The 17,376-nt window shown below is 37.5% G+C and overlaps 1 protein-coding gene and 1 pseudogene across 1 annotated transcript; one reads left to right on the forward strand and one right to left on the reverse strand.

Moving 5' to 3' along the window:
* Window positions 1–443: 443 nt before the first annotated feature.
* Window positions 444–2,828, forward strand: LOC148296503 (uncharacterized; annotated as a pseudogene).
* A 3,933-nt stretch (window positions 2,829–6,761) lies between these two features.
* WRI1 (Integrase-type DNA-binding superfamily protein) lies at window positions 6,762–12,049 on the reverse strand. The gene is made up of 7 exons (XM_021950099.2): window positions 11,554–12,049; window positions 11,352–11,434; window positions 11,148–11,156; window positions 10,782–10,870; window positions 10,459–10,583; window positions 10,292–10,368; window positions 6,762–7,646 (listed from the first exon to the last, which is right to left on the reverse strand). The coding sequence occupies exons 1-7, from the start codon at window positions 11,769–11,771 to the stop codon at window positions 7,045–7,047; spliced, it is 1,203 nt and encodes a 400-aa protein (XP_021805791.2). The 5' UTR covers window positions 11,772–12,049; the 3' UTR covers window positions 6,762–7,044.
* Window positions 12,050–17,376: the final 5,327 nt, after the last annotated feature.

Raw genomic sequence — 17,376 nt, forward strand, 5'->3', positions numbered from 1 at the left:
AATAAACCTAAGCCTTTTTCTTTTTTCTTGGGTTAGAAACACGACCAGACCAGGCAATTGATTGTGAGTTTTTTTCTTCTCAAATTCTAATTATATTATCAAGTTTTTTTTTTTCTATTGATTTTAATGGGTCTTTCAATTTATGTGTAGATTACCAAATAGAAAAGGCTTTGGAGATATTTGGTAAATCGCTATTCAACTCCAAGTATGTATTTGTCTATCCCTTGTAATTTTTCTTGCGTAGTATGTAATTATTTATGCAATTGTGAACTTGTGTTGGTGAAATTTTAATTTTAATTTATAAATTTCTATATATATGATTTTCTATTGGTTTGATTAATATATTGTTTTGAATTGAATGCTCAATTTGCTTCGGTTTATAAGTTTGAGAAGATGTTCATAATTGTTTCAATTTAAATTTAGTTCATATATGTATTTCAGTTATGGAAAGATTTTTCAAAAGAAAATCAAAGTCTGAGTTAGTGGAGTCGTCACCTGCAAAGAGTCAAAAGAAAAATGATAGTAGTTCAAACCAAACTATGGAAGTTAGCTTGGAAAATTTGCCAACTGATCCCGGATTACGTAATCAAATATTGAGTTACCATCCAAATGTTCGAGACCAAGTTCGAAGAGCTTATCTCCAAAAAGGTCCTTGTCAACCTTTTTGGAGATCCTTGTCAACCTCGAGGGCATAATTTTCCTTACAAAAATTTTGGAGCAAAACAAAGACGATTTAATCCTAGTTGGTTTAGTGAGTTTCCTACTTGGTTAGAGTACAACATAGAAAAAGATGTTGCCTTTTGTCTATGTTGTTATCTATTTAAACCTGATAGAGAGCAATCTGGTGGTGAATCTTTTGTTGGTGTTGGATTTTCGAATTGGAAGAAAAAAGATAGACTACAAATTCATATTGGAGGACCGAATAGTGCCCATAATAAAGCTTGGAGAAGTTGTGAGGTCTTATTAAACCAAAAACAGCATATTGAAACAATTCTCTCAAAACACTCAAACCAAGATCGAATTGATTATCGAACTTGTTTAGGTGCATCAGTTGGTGTTAGCAGGATACTTTTACAACAAGGGCTTCCATTTCGTGGGCATGATGAATCTGAAAATTCAACGAATCAAGGGAATTTTCTTGCATTTTTACGATGGCTATGTCGTTTCAATGATGATATAAAAGCTGTCACGCTAAAAAATGTTCCTGAAAATATGAAGTTGACATCACTTGATATCCAGAAGGACATTTCAAGTGCTATTTCAACTGAAATTATCAATGCAATCATCAGAGATATTGGTGATTCATTATTTGCAATTCTTGTTGATGAATCATGTGACATGTTTTCAAAGGAGCAGATGGCAATTGTGCTACGTTATGTGGATAAAGGTCGGGTAATTGAACGTTTTGTAGGTATTGTGCATATTACAGATACTAAATATTCCTCACTCAAGTTAGTCGTTGATGATTTCTTTTCGAGACTTGGATTAAGCATCTCTAGATTGCGAGGGCAAGGTTATGATGGCGCAAGTAATATGAGAGGTGAGTTTAGTGGTCTTAAAACACTCATTCTAAATGAGAATGACTCTGCTTTTTATGTTCATTGTTTTGCTCATCAACTTCAACTAGCTCTGGTAGCTGTGGCAAAGAAACATTCAGAAATTGCAGATTTATTTACTATGGTTTCTAATGTGGTGAATGTTGTGGGTGCATCCGCTAAGCGTCGTGATATGCTAAGAGAAAAGCATGCTGATACAATTTTTAAAGCACTCAATAATAATGAGCTCTTAAGTGGGCAAGGCCTGAATCAAGAAACTAATCTTAAGCGGTCTAGCGATACACGATGGAGCTCTCATTATAATTGTTTAATCAGTTTGGAAAACATGTTCCCTTCTGTGATAGATGTGCTTAAGATTGTAAGAACAGATGGATCAGGTTACGAACAAAACTTGAAGCAAAGGTTCTATTGACTTTTATGCAATCATTCAATTTCATTTTTGGTCTACACTTGATGAAAAGAATTTTGGGAATCACAAACGACTTGTCTCAGGCATTACAAAAGAAAGATCAAGATATTGTGAATGCCATGGACTTGGTCAAAATATGTAAAGGAAGATTGCAAAGCATGAGAGATAATGGATGGGATTCTTTACTTGATCAAGTTTCTTTCTTTTGTGGCAAGTATCATATTGAAATTCCTAAAATGGATGATATTTTTTCCAGTGGAGGGAGACCAAAGCGTAAAGCTCAGCCTATCACAAACTTACATCATTATCGTGTTGATTTATTCGTTGATGTCATTGATATTCAGCTCCGAGAGTTAAATGATCGGTTCAATGAGAAGAATACTGAATTACTTCTTTGTATGGCATGCTTGAGTCCAAGTAATTCATTCTCTGCTTTTGATAAAGCAAAGTTGATGCGACTTGCCCAATTTTATCCAAGAGATTTTTCTGAGCATGACCTCAAATTACTTGAAGATCAACTTGAGAATTACATTTGGGACATGAGCTCTAACAATGAATTTACATAATTGAAAGGGATTACTGATCTTGCGCAAAAGATGGTTGAGACAAATAAAGATAAGATCTATCCTTTAGTGTACTTGCTTCTGACACTAGTACTAATCCTACCTGTTGCGATCGCAAGTGTAGAGCGAGTATTTTCTGCTATGAATATTGTGAAGAATCGGTTACGCAATCGAATGGGGGATTTGTGGATGAATGATTGCTTGGTTGCATATATTGAGAAAGACATTTTTAATAGTATAGATGACGAGGTTGTTATGCAACGATTTCAAAATATGAAAACTTGTCGAGGACAATTATGATTGTAATGAATAGACAATATGATTTTTGATGTTTTGATGTCTGTTGAGGCCCAAAAAATCCAAGGCTAGGCCCAAATATAATCTCAGCCCAATGCTATACCTTATCGAGAAGAAACCCGATTTGGGCACGCGAAAGTTCGTCATATGCGCTTGCACACATGCCACACCAAGCAAATAAGCAACACGCCACGCTACAAGCTTAAGTGGGCCCAAGCCACGCGAATGCCTGGGGCTTGCTGAGCGGGTTGTGGTATGGATGATTACGAGTATTCATGAGGCCCATTGATGGTCTAAGGAGTGGAAGTATTGGGTTGCTTGGGAGCACCAAAACTCAAGCCCATTCCTTGAGCTCAAACATATGGGTAAGCATGAGAGAGAAAACCCAATAGCCCATCACCTTAAGAAAAGGCCCACAACACTTGAAAAATCCCACATCAGCCAAAACTTCCAGCTGCTAGAAACAAAACAGCCCAACGTCTTATATCCACATCGTGGAAATATCCAGCATCTTTCTTAAAACCAGATCGAAGCCAAACCACCAAAACCAAGCAAAACCATGTGCTGATGGAATCACCTTTTGACCAGCACCCTTACCCATTCTTTCCTCTACAAGCTTTAGTGAGAAAACAATAAGGAAAAGTGGGTGGCTCCTCACCCACATAGAGAAGTCCTGCTGCCTGAGGACCTTGGAACCCCAAAAAGCTGCGTGCCTATGGGTTCAGGCTGGGGAAGTTTCACCGAACAAGATTAAATGGAAGAAAGTGAAGAAAAGAGGGAAGGAGGCTTGACAAAATTAAGGGTTTCTATTGCCTATAAAAGGAGCCACTTTCTTCCCAGCAAGAGACACAACAAACCAATCGAAGGCAAGCATCCCCTCTGGAATCCTTCAATTTCATGCTTTGTTCTTCCATCTTCCTCCTTTCTCTCTCTCAAAACCCACATCCAGAGAGAGCAAGCATCATCTCTCATCTCTGGAACCCTCCGATTTCAAGCCTTGTTCTTCCATTGCTTCCCATTTTCTCTTCTGTCAAATCTCCCAGAAGCTTGACAAAGCTTTCGTCAAGCTGCTGGAAATATGCTAAAGCCACCCATGCTTTCATCTTCTTCCTCGCTCTCTCTCTCTCATAACACATATCCAGAGAGCAAGCTTCCCTCTCATCTTCAAAGCCTAGCAATTTCATGCACTATTCATCATTCTTCCCCATTTTCCCTCTTGGCAGAACTGTTCTAGTACTTGACAGAACTTTCGTCAAGATGCCGGAAACTTGCTCAAGCCACTCGTTCCTCTTCCTCATCTCTTCCACTCTCTCCTCAACAAATCCTCCCAAAAACTCTCTCTTCCCCTTACTTCGAGCCTATGTTTCTCATAGGAAACCCAAGCCTTCTCTCTCTCATGCTAAACTCACGAATGCTCAGCTCCCATGCCACAAGCTTCTCATGCCAAGCCTAAATATTTATCTGCAAGCAATTGTCTTTTTGTTATTGAAGATAACCAGGGTGTTTCCTAAGGCTCCGCTGCCCTTTCGAAGCACACTTGGGGTTTGATTCTCGAACTCAGACACAAGGGGCGATTCCAGCCATTTTCTCTTTACAGTAGCCCAGGCCCATTCGTCAAGCTGCTGGAACAAAAAGACCCCCACAATGTCTTATGAGTTCGAAGTTTTAGTATTTATATTTTGTGAAAGGCCCCTAGACACATGAAATCCTGGCTTCGCCACTAAGAGAGGGGGAGGGGGAGGAGGGGTTGATGGGTTTCTTATTTTAAACACTTCAAAGATTGCAAGTTCTTTAAAAAAAAATATTTTTTTATAAATATTTTTTATTCGGGTTCTAACTTACAAAATTATTAAAATGTTCATGCCACGTCAGCGAGTTAATAGTGTTACTAAATTGACGGAATTGGGCAACATGATACACAAAATAATAGCACAGATTGACCGAATTACAAAGTCAATAGGTAAATTAAGATTTTCAATAAAACACAAGAGGAATATCAATAAATAAGCTTTGTTATAAGAAACTCAAATGGGTATGCTAAAGTGTTAGTTCAATATCCGTTGGTTTTTCTTCAGTTCTTAAATTGAAGCTACTAGATTAAAGTATAGTTTAATTGTTGCAGGTCCTCAAGTTTTGATTCGTCTTTTGTATGAAAATAAAACTCCTCCTTTGCATGTGTTGTCCGTATTGCAAGATATTAGCGGTTAGTTGTGCAAGACACTGCGCCCAAGAATAGTTTAGAATATTGCAAAAGAAAAAAAAAACAACAAAAATTGACTCGCGAGCTTCAAGTTACTCAATTTTTTATTTTTATTTTTTTTTGGTAACTGGATATTTCATAAAACAAAGCCAAAAGGCAGAGCCAAACAGAACAGGACGAGACTACAAAGATAAAACAACTACAAAACAGAGAGCACAAAATAAGATAAAATAGCCCCAGAACAGGAAGCAAAACCAGCCAAAAGCAGCCTCAGGACTGGGTGGACGAAGACAGAGGGCAGGGCAGGCCATCGCGAGACAAGATGAAGACCAGGGCAGTTGGAGGTCTATTGACCCACGCCTCAGCGCACAACCCCCTCTTAACTTGCGAAGCTACCCAATCAGCTGCTTGGTTCGCTTCCCTAGGGACCCAAGACCACCGGAGTGAATTGAAGAAGCCCCTCAGATCGTTTATGGCATGGAAAATTGGAAACAACTGCCACTTGACACAAGGCAGAGCATCCTTTGCCGCAGAAAAACAGACCTTTGAGTCCGTCTCCATAACTATCTTGCGAATACCGTAATTCTTGGCCAACCTTAGGCCGTTCAGCAAAGCTTGACCCTCAGCTTGGTCAGCTGACAGCGCCTGGAACGAATTAGCCATACCACCAATCACCTCCCCATTATGGTTTCTAAGAACGACACCCGAAGAAGCAGCCTTTGACGTATGATCCCACGAGCCATCACAATTTGCTTTGATGAAGCCTACTGGGGGGGGCATCCAATTACGAGCAGAAGGTCTTGGCACAAGCCCCTCAGTACTTGGGGTGGTGCCACCATCCATTTTCGTGCAAATTGCAAGAAAATCATTGGCATCCCGACTCGCCGCTTTGGCCACCACATCAGGAGGGGGGAGGCCATCTTTATGATGGTCGTAAATAAAGGAGCACCGAGCCTTCCAGATGCTCCAGCACACAAAGGAGGCATGAGATAAGATCCACTGCTTCTCCAGGCTCGAGAAATCAGAGCTGCAGGAAATGGCCAAAATCCATCTATCCAAGGAAGAGAAGGCTTGCTCATCAGGCCTGAAGGATAGATTACTAGCATACCAAACTTTTCGAGCCCATGGGCATAAGAAGATGACATGTTCCACTGATTCAGGAAAGTCCAAGTTACTCAATTTAGACATGCTTTTCCAGTGGCGGATCCAGGATTCAAAAGTCAGGTAGGCGAAATTTACCTTAAAAACTCGACGGTACGAGTGAATTGCTTTTCAGAGGAAATTATCAAAAACTTCAACAAAACTGTCCGGAATTGCACAGTCAAAAGCTATTTGGCTGCTTATAAGTTGTGTTCCCTCTTTTTTTAAAGTTTGACTGGGCCATCCCATAACATAAGAGTGTGGGCTGGTAAAAATTGTTTCCCTTTTTTAAAAAAAAAAGTTTGAATGGGCTATAACACATGTGGGTAGTTTTACATGGGCTGGGTAGGCAAAGGTTTACACTATCACATGTGATGGCTAGAAATAACCTTGTTTATATATAGGTTTTTTTTTAAGTGAAAAAAATTGGGGTAGGCAGCTGCCTACCCTACCCTGCCCTGGCTGTAGAACCGCCACTGTGCTTTTCACGAAGCAAATTTCATGAAAGATGAATTGGCTTCTATATATGCATGGCAAATGTCTCTATATTGGTTTCTAATTTCCCCGTTATTGTTTTTTAAGTTTTATTTCTATCATTAAAAAAGGCAAAAATATGTCTTATTATTGAAAGAGAGAAAATCTTTATCAAGATTCCCACCTCTTGTCTCCTTCTATCCTCTATTTCTTTAACATAAAATAAACTTCTTCCTTTTTCCCCGAAACTAAAGTTACAAAAAAAAAAAAAAAAAAAAAAAAGCCAAAACCATTTTTCTTTTCTTATCTTCCTTGCCCACCCACCCACATCAAATCACAACAAACTGAGACCAACCCCAACAATCCCAACCCTCCCCAATGGATCAACACCATGAAACAGAAAAGTTAAAAAGAAACAGAGGTGGTTGTTGAAGAAGGAGAAGAAGATGACCCATTATCCTCCAAGTTTCTTGGGACACCCACCCCAACCCCACAACCTGCAGATTCCATCAAGCCACCCAAATCAGCATCACCTGCTGCCCCAAATATCAAGTCAAAATTTTCTTCAAAGCGCAAGTCCTCAAACAAGTCTGGTAACTCCAAGGGCTTGTTATCCAGAGGGATGTCAGCAACTGGAAGTTGAGCCATCAATCCTGTGTCCAAAAAGTTCCAAGTGAACCTGTGTTCATCTGCAGCATCCATGACTTGGTCCATTGTATTACTTTCTATGCAATGCAGAAGATGTGGATACTGAAGTTGGGTGGTTGGGACAAATTGTTCTTGTTGTTGTTCTTGTTGTTGCTGCTGTTGTGGTTGTAGTTGGTGCACTTTGTGCTCGACTTTTTTGTCTTCCGGTAGTCCGGCATCGAAGCATTTGGGAGGAGGTTCTTCTGATTCTTTCTTGAATTTGTCAATGTAGTTGCTGATATCAAAATTGGTCACTGCATTTGCTCCTCTGTACTCTATTGCTGCCATGTCATACGCTGCTGCTGCCTCCTCTTGTGTATCTTCAATAACACACAATAAATCAAATTATAAAATTAAAAAAACAACAAATAATGAAACAATATAAAATCAACTAGAACTACATTGTAAACCACGTGGGATTCACCTGTAAACGTAGTTACGTGTTATTAGTGATGTGATCTACAATGTGATAGATAAATATGGTTCGACTGTTTAAACAACATTATGATTAAAAGCATACGTGTATACAGAACTCATGTGACATTGATAGTTCATAGTATTTAACTAAAAAATCAATACTAGGTGAAGATCATTATGCATTTGTACAATTGCACCAAATAATTCATCTACAAGAATTTCAATGCCCCACAACACCTAATTTTTGTAGCATTTAAAAAGCAAAAAAGAAGGTAGGAATTAGGTGAAGGCCTACAAGTATCCTTCACTGCTTCACATGCTTGTTTTCAATTTCCCTTCCCCCACTGTTTTTTTTTTTTTGGGGTCTTCATTTGTAACCACAAACATTGAAATTTGGAAAACAAAAAGGCAAAATATAAGAAAAGAAGATGCACAGAACCTGAAGCAGTGGATCTATGTTCCCCCGACAGTACAGAATTCATGCTTTAAAATATGTTGTCTTGAATTTGAAACCCTAATTTTTCTCTTGCAATTGTCTTGAATTTCAAACCAAACACCTTTTTTGTCCCTATCATTGTCGTATAGGTCGCAGAATTTTAATTTGATACGAAATGTGGTCACTTGTAAATGTAAATACAAAAATTAAAAATTAAAAAAAATCATAATTTGAGAAGAGCAAAATCATGGATCATGTATTTTGTCAGGTGGGAAATGGAAAATTAGCTGAGTTTGGCTACCAAAAAGAAATAAAAAATCTGTGTAACCTTTTTTTTAATAAATACTTTTAGATAAAGATACTTTGTGTGTAAAGTATTGATGCTTGAGATCAAATGAAGCATATTTTATTCAACTACAATAACTAATTAATTAATTTTTTTTTAGGACTTTTCTATTGAGATGGGCGATAATATACTAAAATTACGCACACTACACGGATGTTAAGACTCGAATCCAAGAACTTGCGTGGCGGAGCAATTACTACAAACTACTATACTAGTGGGTCCTTTGCCTCTAATTCTCTACTTAACAATTAGAGAAAGCTAGTGTCCATAACTAATTTGCGCGTGAACAACTGACAGCTATTGACGATTATAATCCAAAACGAGAGAATGAGAATTATATCATCAAAGGTTGAGAGTCATGCACACGCAATTTAGAATCGAGACTAGCTTTCTAGGTTTTTTTTTTCAGAAATGAGATGGAAAGCACACGCACGCACCCAAGATTTGGACGGTGTGGATCTGGCATAAAAAAAATACAGCAGCAAGACAAGGCCAGGATGACTTGGCACACCCAGAGAGAGCCACAAGAAGAGCAATAGGACACGTGAGCCCCCGTGCCCGTCGCTTTCTTGAATCAAAACCAAGATCAGTCTGATCCACTGTGTCCCTTTGAAGAAGAATGACAGGCAACTTTTATCCTCTCTCTCTCTCTCACTAAAAGGCAAAGGCTGGGTGTCACGTGCCCCACTGCTGGCAATTTGCAGCAAATATCACACTCTTTTTGCTTCTAAAAAACTCTCAACCCACTCATCTGACCAAAAGAAAAAAAGAAAAAAAATAAATAAATAATCTCTCAACCCACCCTCAGATCCAGTCAACGCAATCGTTGGCTAGTTGCGTGTACCTCCTGCTACTATTGTACTTCCGCATGTACCTGATTACCATCCTAAACCCAAAACCCAAACCAAATCGTACTTTTCTAGGGTGTTTTAATGGTTTTTAATATTCCCTTTTTGGTTTCAAAAATTCAAATGAAAATAGTTTTATTTTACAAAAAAAAAAAAATTGAAAAACAAGATCAGAACAAACAGTTATGTTTCAAAAATAATAATTTATTTTCATTTACTCAGGCAAAATATTTGGCATTTTTGGTGGTCCAACTACCTTTATTTGCTAACCTAATAAGTAATAACTCTACCAGTTCAATCTTTTGGCAAACTTCCTAGTTGAACCTAAAGTTTACTTATTGATAACATTGATTACGAAACTGCCGAACCTAGGACGTCGGGTGCGGGGTAAACACTGTTAATCACTTGAGCTACATGCCTCTTATGACATAAGAGGCTGTATTTGTTTGTGGGTTGCGTAATTTTTTTTTCTCAAAGGAATATACATAATAAAATAAAATTAACACACACAAAAATAGAAGATAATTTAAAATTTTCATACAGAAAACAGATTCATTTTGACATGTATATTATATTGGTTTGGACCGGAATGGAAAACTAAAGGTGCTATGAAATTGGCCACCTCTGTGCATTTTGCTGACCCAAAGGTGCTAGAAATTGGCATCTATAGTCAGTAGAGCAGTTGGAAATTGGCAGCATCCAGTTCTTCAGAAAATTCCAAATTAAAATTAACCGACTGACTTTTCTGAAAATTTCTGCTAAAAACTCCTTAAAATTTTTGTTATAAATTTGACAAAATGTGAAGGCATGCATAGTGAATGAAAGTCCACTGACTGAGGCAATTGAAATTGAATCTGAAATTTTGAAAAATATAGTAATTAAAAGAGAAGAAAAGAGAGGAGAGGAGAAGGTACATACTATAAGTTCCAAGGTATAAATACTTGTTTCCAAATACTCTTCCAATTCTGGCCTCCCATCTTCCGTTATGATGATGCCTGTAAAAAAAAAAAAAAAAATTGTATAAATTTTTTACCCAAAGGATTGCATTGCATTCCCAATTTGGCGTGTAAATTGCATTTAATTACCTAGCCACGCCGCGGTACTTGGAAACGCCTCTAGAAAATCCGCTGCTCCGCCGACGCAATGAGGCTAGGTATTCTTCCCGGGAAGCCTTCTGCATTTCTTCAAGCTCCTTTGTGTATGTTTCCATCTGCAGCATTGCACGCAAATTCAACCATTAGTGGCAAGTTTAGAGGACATTAATCAGTACCCCAAAATGGGAAAAAAATACCTGTATTCCCAGACTTAACCATAACCGTCACACACGTGACAGAGTCCGTGTGTGACGGGATTAGAGTGAAAGAAAGACATTTCTCCACAGACATAAAGGTTGGAGTAATAAATGTACCGGGAAATTCAGGGTTGTCCCGGGGCCCCAATACTTAAGGGCAGCAAGATCATAGGTATGAGCAGCAGCCTCCTCACTATCGTAGGCCCCTATATACATGCCATAAATAAAATAAATTAATCTATAAAATTAATAAATAACGTCAAAGGGAGGCAGAGGCAGAGGCACTTTATTTAATAACACCCCGTCAGCCCCCATGACCACATAATTATTATGAGAAAGATTCTTTTATTTTTACCTTTTATATATATCTTATTTTTCCAGAAGTGGAAAAATAAGATTAAATTAAATTAAAAAAATAGAGAGTCAGAGGAGGATAAAAGAAAATACGAGTAAAATATTAGATTGAAAGAGAAACTGACTTACCCAAATAAACTAATTAAGCAGCGGCAAGAGTAGAGCATACCAACGTTGCATTGACAGAGGTTTTTTCAGGAATAAAAACACAGTCAGAAACACACACACACAAAAATAAAAATAAAAAGATTATCAGATTTTTTTTATAAAAAAAATTCAAATTTACAGATCTCCTTGGACCCGATCAGGATTCAGTAAAAGAAATTTAATTACCTTGTCGTCCTTTTTTGTTCTGAATGTTGTTCCATGAACTCTTATCCCAGAGATGAGCTTCAAATCTTCCAGTCCATCTATGCCTGTGGACCCAAAAACACAAAATGCAGCAAAATTTCACACATGCAAATGAAAATTGAGAAATCCCGTTGAGAAACAAATGGGAAATTCTCTGTTAAAAAATTGTGGGAAATTAGTGGACCTGGTGACCCCTCTGTAAATGGAGCTTCTTCTGCCCCCTCCTGTGTTTGGGTTGGTGCCATTTTGGCATTTCTCTGTTGGGTTGGTCTGGTTTTTTCTAATCCGCTTGGCCTTGGGCTTCTGATTCTCTGCCTGGTTCAGATGGGGAGTTTCAGGCCCTGCATATGAAGATGAAGAAGAGGAAGAAGAAGAGCAACAAGAACTAGGTGACCTCTTCATCTCCCTTTCAATTAAAGAGAAAATGAGAAAAACCCAACAAGAAGAAGAAGAAACTTGAAGAGGTGGATGAAAATTGGAAGGGAAGATGAAATAGTGGAAGATGTAAATGCATGTCTGGGCTCCTCTGGTTTTATGGTGAGTGGGTTTAATGGAGTTGTACTAGTACAAGAAGAAGTGGCATTTGGGGTAGACAAAAGTGGTTTACCGAAAAAGAGAGAGAGAGAGAGGACTGCGGAAGAAAGAAGTTGGAAGGGTGGTGTGTAAAAATATACAAAGAAGCAAAGACCATTTTTCTGGTTTTGTGTTGTGGGGGGTTAACCTCGGGTCAAAGTTGGAGCTGGGTTAATTAACCAAGAGTTAATTAAGCACCCTACACTTGGCTTAGGCCCCAGTCATGCTACCAATCGGATTTGCTTTCCACGCTGGCCTTCCTAAGCTTCAAAGAATCTCTCCATCCCAATTTTTAAAATTGAAATTAATTTCTACCATATGGCTAATGTATATCTGTTACTTTATGGGTTTGAGTTGGGCCTCTATGTCCCACTTGAGAACAACTGAATTTGCCCTCAATACTTTTAAATATTACATCCACAACCCATGTTTCGGATTCTACTACCCACTACATTGTTGGGCTAAATTTCAGCATTTGGGCTTGACATTGGCATTGTTTGGAAATCTCTTTTTAAGCCGGATAAAGTTTTCCAGAACCTGTTTGGTTGGCGGAAAAAATTTGAAGGGAAATCATTTCTCATGTCTTTTTTTCAGGGATGGAAAATTGAACATTTCTTTCTCATGTTTGGTAATATTGGGAAAGTGACCAAAACATACCAGTTTATTTCCTTTCTCATGTCTGATGTTGCATGTAGTATGGTGCCATTTATGTCTTATACAACCTCAAAACTAGAGTTTAAAAATGTTAATTATATTAGGATTATAGTGTGCTTACTATTATTACAACCTACATTTACAAAATATGAAGCTATTGCAATAACCTAAGCAACCTTGAAAAACGACATTTTTCCTTATTCCCATATTTGTCGGCGCATATACAATATTTTTCATATATGTAGAAACAACCAATCTCATAGATCCCGAATATCTTTGTTGTTTCCGCACATTCATGATCCAATCTATACAATTTCCTGATTATCCCTCGTTATTTCGGCCCTAGATGATTTGCACAAAGTGACATTCTCAAAATAGATGACACAATGTTTCTTGTTATCTATTATGAAATGAAAAGTACATATTTAAGCTACTTATACGTTTTCACATCTTGTCCTTAGTTTATACATTTCATTGAATCAACATCCAAGTGAAAAATTATGTTTCAAAAGAATTTTCAATTTCCATATAAGAACAATGCAAGGGTATGAACTTACCCTCGTTGGATCCACTCACAAAATTCAACTAGGAATGTCCCATTAGGAGCAAGATCCATATTAACATATCATTGGTTTGTTACAAATGAATAATTATAACCCTAATCAGCAACATCAGCTAGCAAAAGAATTCATATAGTTTAACCGTGACACAATCTTGATGGGCTAGTAGTCAACGGGATCAAGATACTAAGAGCAAGTCCACCCATGAAGGCTAAGGCAAGGCAAAGGCAAGGCAAGGGCTGCCACTATTCATGTGAATAGTGGCAGCCTTGCCTTAGTTGGTTCCACCCTTGGAAGGCTAGGGCAAGGGCAAGAAAAAAAAAAGATTATGCAACAAAATATAAACAATTTAGAAAGTGAATAAAATTGTTATGTATTTATAGGGAAAACATCCATAATATTTTGGTTTTTTTTATTAAAAAAAAAATTGAATTTTTTTGGATTTTTTTTGCTCGCTGATGTCAGCGTGACATCAACACTGACGTCAGCGCCTTCGGGCTTGAGCCCAGGCAAGATTTGCCCGTGGGCTTGCCCAGGCTGGTGGGTCCCATGCCTTGCCCGGGCTTGTTCTCTACCGCTGGAGTCGAATTGGGCTTGCCCGAGCAGCCTTTTGCCCGATTTTGCACCAACGCTAGACTTGCTCTAATAAATTATAGTGATTATGAATATACAGTGAATTTGATGGTTGGTATGGTGAAAGGCGAAACTAAAAAATTTAAAATAGTATGTGATGGTGATGATCATTTTAGGTTAATACTGGTTTTTTAACTTTGAGAGTTTTGAATAGGTAACTCAATTATATGTTTTGATTGGTATAATGGCATGAAAAATTTAAATAATAAATTTACTTATGTTATTGGTTTCGTGGTATTAAGTAATTTTGTTGAGCTTTGATGTCATCTTGTTACTAACAATAAATAGCATGTGACACTTAAATTATATACGACAATAACTTTAAAAAAAGTGTTGATACTAAATATGAATGGGTCGAGTGCTGCTATTTTCACCCACTATCCCCCATCTTAGCCCACCATATAAATTTTAAAAAACACAATCCTATTTTTTCACCCACCATTATTTCTAAAATACCCTTTAATTATTACTTCATACTCTCTCTCTCTCTCTCTCTCTCTCATTTTATTGTCAATTGCTGCATCTTATTTTCCATCTCTAACGCCCCACCTTAACAATCAACTGCCCAACAGCCCCACTGCACCCCAGAAACAGAGTAGATTTTATTAGCTTTTTAAAATCCTCTTTTGTTATTCATTTGGATTTTCATTTGTTCTTTTTTGGATCTTTGGCTCCACTTTAGAACAAGAGGAGCATTCTCTATCACTCTCCCAGCATTCATCACCATTACACCCTGACCAAGAACAGAGCTCAAACCGTAGACTTGTTGATTTATCCCCAGGTTTTCAGGGTTTTAATTTAGGGAGTTTCACTAAAATACCCAAAATGAGGGCTGAAATTATAAAAATACCCAGCACCCAAAACACTTTATAAACATACCCAAAACTCATCATTACACACACTCAAAACCCATTTATAAACATACCCAAAACCCATCATTACACACATACCCAAAACCCATTTTGGGTATGTTTCTATGTTTAAATAGTGCTTGGGTATTTTTATAAATACATGTCTAGGATTGGGTATTTTTATAAATATCTATTTAATTTATTTAAGAAAAATAATAATAAGAGTCCTAGAAATACCCAATCTCCCAATGATTTAAGTAACCGTAAAGATCTTAGAAATTCTATTATGAAATGGAAAGTTCATATTTAAGCTACTCATACGTTTTAACGTCTTGTCCTTAGTTTATACTTTTCATTGCATCAACATGCAAGTTAAAAATTAAGAATATTCAATTTTAAATTTCCATTTAAGAACAAAAAAAAAGGGTATGCATTTACCCTCGTTGGATCCACACAATAAATTCAACTAGGAAGGTCCCATTGGGAGCAAGATTCTTACTAACATAGTAGTGGTTGGTTATAAAGGAATATTTAAAGCCTTAATCTTATGGCTTAACAAGATTTCAGTTAACATGACATAATAGTCAATGGGATCAAGATACTCACAAATAATGGTGATAATGAACATATAGTGGATTTGATGGTTGATATGGTGAGAGGTGAAACTAAAAAACTAAAACTAGCATGTGATGGTGATGATCATTTTAGGTTAATATTGGTTTTTTAACTTTGATCTTTTTGAATAAGTAACTCAATTACATGTTTTGATTACAACGTCCCCCATTGGACCACCGTGCACGCGATAGCAATGCCGAAATGTTCGCGGCCATCGTGACTTTTAGGCCATTTCCAGCCACTTTCAAGTAGATAGAACTCCTTTCAAACTCATTTCGTTGATATAAATTTCATCTAAATCGGAAGTCATTTGTGATTTTGAATTCGGGACCATTTAGATTCGTGTGCGCCCCACATGTCTTGTAGGCCCGGAGGCCTTTCGAGGCCTCTTGACCTCAGAGAAAGCTCTAGAACGTCCATTAAACCCATTGGGGGTGTCATTGGACAAATTAGTGTAGGTTTCACACGTAGTTAGGATTTCGGGTAGTAGGTTTTTATTTTAACGCGTCGTTATGCGTCCGATTGAGTCTAATACCAGGGCCCCGCATACACCAACAACGAACCCGTTGTGGATATTGAGCTAGCTTTGGACTATTGTGAGTGGGGTATGTTTTCAAAACGCATTCAACTGTCTCAAGCCACGTTAAGGCATAAATTTCCACTGTCTTCCAATCACTTTATGCTACCGTAGGATTTCTATTTCTTTCATGTTCTAAACTTCTCTTAAGTTTTGAAACTTTGAAATTAAGTAGACTATTGCTCTGATATGCCCATTTCTAGATTGTAGCGACTTGTGTAAAGGGCATGAGACCTTATTGGACTATTGGTTTATATGTTGGATGATTTTTATTTATTTATTTTTTTTTGTCAAAAGATATGTTGGATGATTAAGGTATTGGATATTGATTCATTGATGATCTCGGAACTTTATATGTGTTTTTCTTATAGGTAGAAATTTGGTGATAGTGTCAATTACAATGGAGATTCTGTCGAATTTTCGATACAAGTCTTACCGTCTTGTTTTCCCATTTGGGTGTCAGACATGCTCAAGACTTTCTTTCGGACTCCAAAGGGGAATCTGGGGTGGGTCCTAACAGAAACCAAATAGAACCATAATTTCCATAAAAGATTAATCCACCTGTCTCACACGTGATCACTTCTTAAAGGGTATTTTGGTCATGACATGCTCCCTTGCTTTTCTTCTTCCTCTCACTCCATTATCTATCACCTGTCTCATGCTCGCTCTCTCTTCATGTTCATGTTTGATCATTAAAATCATATTGGCCTCTTTGGTTCATAGAATGAATTGTTTAAGAATGAATCTCCCATGTCTATTCCCATGGGATGAGAATAGAAGATTATCACACACCTGTTTGGTTTGTATAGTAATAGGAATTAAACTTTGTTCACTTTTCTAATAATACCCTTAGTTTAGTCATAATGGTATTCAATAAATGTTTTTCCAAGTCATAGGAAATTCAAACCCAAGAGCGAGCAAGGGTCTCATTTTCCCATGATATCGGAAGTCCATACACAAGTCTTGCTGTCTTATTTTCCCATTTGGGTGTCAGACATGCTCAAGACTTTCTTTTGGACTCCAAAGGAGAATCCGAGGTGGGTCCTGACAAAAACCAAATATTGCTTTTCTTCTTCCTCTCACTCCATTATCTATCAACCGTCTCATGCTCGCTCTCTCTTCATGTTCATGTTTGATCATTAAAATCATACAGGCCCCTTTGGTTCACAGAATGAATTGTTTAAGAATGAATCTCCCATGTCTATTCCCATGGGATGAGAATAGAAGATTATCACACATGTTTGGTTTGTATAGTAATAGGAATTAAACTTTGTTCACTTTTCTAATAATACCCTTAGTTTAGTCATAATGGTATTCAATAAATGCTTTTCCAAGTCATAGGAAATTCAAACCCAAGAGGGAGCAAGGTTTCATTTTTGGGGTTTAGATTCCAAAAAATGTATTTACTAAATATTGGAATGACATCTCATACTCGTATAACAAGTTTCACATATGTATATGTAATTCAAAGTAATGTATATGAAAATAAATGAGAAGCCAAAGTGAGGGTAGTGGTCACGGGTGAGTATGAGAGTAAGTTTGTA

This window comes from Prunus avium, chromosome 2 (assembly GCF_965620075.1).
Source record: "Prunus avium chromosome 2, drPruAviu1.hap1.1, whole genome shotgun sequence".
Lineage (NCBI taxonomy): Eukaryota > Viridiplantae > Streptophyta > Magnoliopsida > Rosales > Rosaceae > Prunus > Prunus avium.